A 4,811-nucleotide genomic window follows, 5' to 3' on the forward strand; every position below is an offset into this window, starting at 1 on the left:
AAGGACAGACAAAGGGATTAAGTCGATTACATCGACCCCAGTGCGTAACTGGTACTTAATTTATCGACCTCGAAAGGATGAAAGGCAAAGCCGACCTCGGCGGAATTTGAACTCAGAACGTAACGGCAGACGAAATACCGCTAGGCATTTCGCCCAGCATGCTAACGATTCTGCCAGCTCGCCACCTTATATGTATACTAGTGGGGCCCATGAATATTTTACAGAATTCATGATAAACCTATCGAGTTATTTCTGGAAACTTTATCCAAAAAACCTGAAAGTGTAGCCTGTGTTGTGTCTGTATGGAAAGATAGTCGCTCATCTGCTGCTGGTTTCTATGATTGCATACTCTTCCTTGACTGTATTTTATAGTTGCACCAATAGTAGGAGGTTGAGAAGACTGAAAGCTCTCTCAACCCTTTGTTGTCTCCACTTGTTCACCAACTATATAGAATGCACTAGATGCATTTTACATTTTATCAAATGAGTTCTCAACTCTACATTGTCTCCATTCATTCAGAGCAACATGGCCAAGAGAGTGGATAGAAGAGGTGATTGCAGAAGATGAACTGAGCTGAGAGAGGGAAGGGATTAAGCGTATGATGGTGAAAACAGGTTCATTGGTGTAACTATGTGGAAGAGAAGAGAGAGATAAGAGACACAGTACTAGAAGGTGTAATGGAAGGGAGAAAATAATGATATAGAGTAATAATGTTGGCTGGTAAAAGAGAACATGAGAGACAAATAGTTGAGATGGTAATAGTAAGAGAATGATTGAATATAAATAGAAATATGACCTGAGGAAGTGGGGAGAGTTATGACTTGCAGAAAAGGTGGAGAAATAGAGAAGTATATCAAATAACATGTCCTGTGCAATCTCTTGTTACTGAGATATTGTGATAGTGGGAGGAAGTAGAGATATACTGATGATGGTCATTCTGTATGAGTTGATCTAATGTTTTTCTCCTCATTGCATGGGTAGTATGATAGTGTAAATAGGAGAGGGGAATCAAACAGGCAAGAGGCGCTGTAGATAGAGACTCACTTGTGTGAAAGCTCCAAATGTAGGCATCATATATATTGAGCCTCCATCACTAGCCTGCCATATTAATGTATATTTTACTATGCTTGCCTCAGCAATTGGGTCTTTTCCAACACTATCACTGTCAGCATCTTTTCTTTGACAGTGAGTTGCAACATCTTGAGATTAGTTCTCACCATTTTTGTCTGTTTCTTCATTCATCTTCTTCCATAGGTCCTTTCCATCTTGAGTGTTCACCACTTTTTAATACATGTCACTCTCTGTATGCTTCATATGCCTGTACCAGCACAGTCTTTTCTCTTGCACACTACATCTGATTCTTGTATCCAGTTTTCTCTCCTTTTATGCACTCTAAGGTTACAAAGCCAGTGGAGCATACCCACTTCATTTCTTTCTAGTTTTCTTTGCATTCAAGGGTTCACATCTCACTACCATGCAGCATTGCACTTCATATAATTTGTCCTTCACTTTGATGAAGTCCTTTGTTGTCAGCTGATATAATAGCTCCTTTAACCATGTCTAACTCTTTGTTTCTCCGACTACAATGTTTTCAGAACACTCATGTGTTTATTGCTCCTCTGCACCTGCCATATCTGTACCTCACTTTTTCCTTTAATTGCCTATGATCCCACTTTTTTTTTTGTTTTTCCTATAGTTTACACTTGGTACACTATATGGAATTTTTTCTTACGCCTTTTTTGCATATCAACCATGGCTATTTCCCTAATGGTAGTAAGATCCTAGTTTCTTTTTACTTACTAAAACTTTAGTCTTTGCTAAGACTAGCTTGATGTCTCTTAATTCCAGGTTAAAATTCAGAGTCTAGAATTTTTTCTTTAAATCAACTTTAAATTCCGCTGAGAATAAGATCATCAGCCTATAGGAGTTCCCAAAGACAGCTGGTCTTAAAATCTTGTGTTATACTTCAGAGGACTGTAATGAACAGAAATGGGCTGAAGACTAAGCCCCATTGAACCTCAACATGCACAATAAACTTATCCTATATTGAGAACGCCACCAGGAAATTGCATATTGGAATAAAATAACCTGTGCACAGACATTTCAACCAAAAAACACCTAAAGAAGTGCCAGATACAGGATTTTAAAGTATCCATCAAGGTCACTCAGTGCAACTAGAGCAATCTCAGAATCATAGAGGCCTTCCTTATCAACAAACTGAGACCAGCCATAAACGCAACAGGAAGGAATTACATGAAGCAGACCAGTTACTATAGCAACACCAGTCTGTGCGTTGTCATCTTCCTCCTTCCTTCTTTCTCCTACCTCCCCACACATCTGAGCAAGGACCTTTTCCATCCCTCACTTTTCCATGTGCCCTGAAGAAGAGGTCATAACCCCAAAATATAGAAATATAGGGTAAAACTATAACTTTTTGTTTTGTTTTCTTTTTGTAGTGTACTTTATATCTTCTTACATTGTTCTAGCCTTGAAACCACAGGCTCATGATCATAAGTACGACACCCTAACCACTAAGCCATATACACACACACACATATATATATATAATCAGTAAAGGACACTGGTGTGCAATGTAGGACTCCAAGTTAAATTTATATTGAAGGTTGATGAGAAAGAATAGATTATTCAGCATAGTTTGAGATATTTTTATTTTATCCAGGTCAATACTGATCGAGTAGATCTATCAAAGGCATTTCAGTCATGATTATGTTTGCTTTTAAGGCCCTATATAGCTAAGACTACATGACATTTGAGATTTAATTTGTTTAGCCATAGGCTCTGATCAAGCTGTTTGATCAAAGGCATTCTAGTTAAAGCTATCACATCTTTTACCTGGTATAAAAAATCCCAGAATATATTATCCAATGCATTTATTTCTTATTTATTGAGAAAGAGGATAGGAAGCAAAACAAGGACATTTTGTTACTATTTATGGCAGATTAACTGATCGCTGTCATGCAAAATTCCAAAGAGCTAAAATAAATGTATTATTTTACATTATATTATTCAATCCTTATTGTTTCACACATCCTGTTTTGTTGAAATTGCACTACTTATTCACAATTATGCTGTGAAATTGAACTATTTATAACTATGACATACAAAGTAAATATATTGTGTGGGTGAGGGTCATTTCTTTTTCATCTTTTTACAAATAATACTTCTATTCAAGGATATTATATAATGATAGTAGTGTGTTGTTTATTCACCATCTTGATATAGTTTTTACATGAAATTCAATTTCACCAAATATTAATTAAATTGCTTTATTGAAAGAACTGATGATTATTTCCAAGTCATAAAGCATTTGTTCTCTAAGATCATAAAAACAGTACTGCTTTGGGCTGTTACATTAGACATGCAAAGTAGGTAACAGCAGATGACAGCCACTGGAGTTGAACAAACAAATTTATCATTCCTATATGACCATTGTAAATAAGAAGAGCAGAAGGAAACATCCACTTGAAGTAGTGAAGTTGATTGCTCCAGCCAATCAAATATTAGCTCAAATACTTCTTTCGCATAAATGAATACAAATTTACAATGACATTCTTGTTCTCATAATAACTCAGATAGAATACAATAAAATTGTTTCATCTCTAACATTATATAAAAGCAAATTTTGGACTAATTGCACATTAATCTGGAAGATCACTACAACATTCATTTGTTTCACATCCCCTGTAAATGACAGTCTTATATTACTTTGTTTAACAACTAGGATCTGACTGTGTTAATTCGGAATGGTACGTTTTGGTTTTTCTGTTCGTTTCAATCTAATTGAATTTCTATTTTTAATTTCCTTATAAAAAAGTTATTTAATGAATTAATGTTTATTCTTTTTTTTTTTTTCTTTCAGGCAAACATAGAACAAAGTGAAAGAATTATGGGTCAAGTTTGGGAAGATAGCTCTAATTTTGGAAATACTTTGAATTCTGGTGAATGCCCTTCAAATTCTCACAATAATCGTAACAAGAACAATCTTTCTGAAAGTCGAACTTCTGACTGTTCCTCACACAGCTCTAATTTTCGTGAGCATGGACTCCACAATATCAAAGATTCTTGTGATCCCAATGACAGTAACACAATCTATCGGTATCCCTTTGGACAACAAAACAGGTTTAACCCATTTAACACTATGGATAATGATATTGTTGACATATTTCCTTCAGAGCCAAACAAAATATTGAACTCCTCTCATAAAGGGACTTCGCAGTCCCACCATTCAGGTTTGGCTAGTGCAGGCAGTGGGATTCAACAAAGTATAAAGAAATCAAGAACTTTTATAGAGATGCATGAAGAATATGGCAAGCTGCTGAAATGATACTGAAACAAATTAAAGGAAAGTTTTATAAGTATAAAAATTGTTTTTGAGACAGAAATTTGTTTCAAAGAACACATTGTTTGGCAAACGTATGGATGAAGTAAAAAAAATGAAAGCAAAAGGAAAGAAAAAGAATTTATTAAATTGTTGGATATTTTCTTGAAATTAACTATTCTCATTATTTTACATTTATTTGAAGATCTGTTCTATTGAGTTTTCTAAGATTTCTTAATGCTTATTATTTTCTGGAATAGTTATCTCCGGACTAAGAAACATACACTGAAGACTGAGTCCTTTGAATTTTTACAGCTGCTCATTATATTCTTTTATATGTGTGTGTATGTATATATATATATATATATATATATATATATATAAAATTTTACTGAGAAAAGATAAAGTTTCAGATGTAAAATGATGATAGTTGGCTCAAAAGCAATTAGCTTTCAGTATTTCTCATTAGAA

General features: G+C 34.6%; 1 protein-coding gene across 1 annotated transcript in view; it reads left to right on the forward strand.

Moving 5' to 3' along the window:
* Window positions 1-4,811, forward strand: part of LOC106882198 (probable serine/threonine-protein kinase DDB_G0272282) — a 41,683-nt gene extending 36,872 nt beyond the window's left edge. Inside the window, exon 2 of the mRNA XM_014932791.2 lies at window positions 3,882-4,811. Within this exon, the coding sequence (XP_014788277.1) occupies window positions 3,882-4,346 (465 nt within the window). The 3' untranslated portion in view covers window positions 4,347-4,811. The remainder of the gene's footprint in view (window positions 1-3,881) is intronic.

This window comes from Octopus bimaculoides, chromosome 1, assembly GCF_001194135.2.
Source record: "Octopus bimaculoides isolate UCB-OBI-ISO-001 chromosome 1, ASM119413v2, whole genome shotgun sequence".
NCBI classification, from domain to species: domain Eukaryota; kingdom Metazoa; phylum Mollusca; class Cephalopoda; order Octopoda; family Octopodidae; genus Octopus; species Octopus bimaculoides.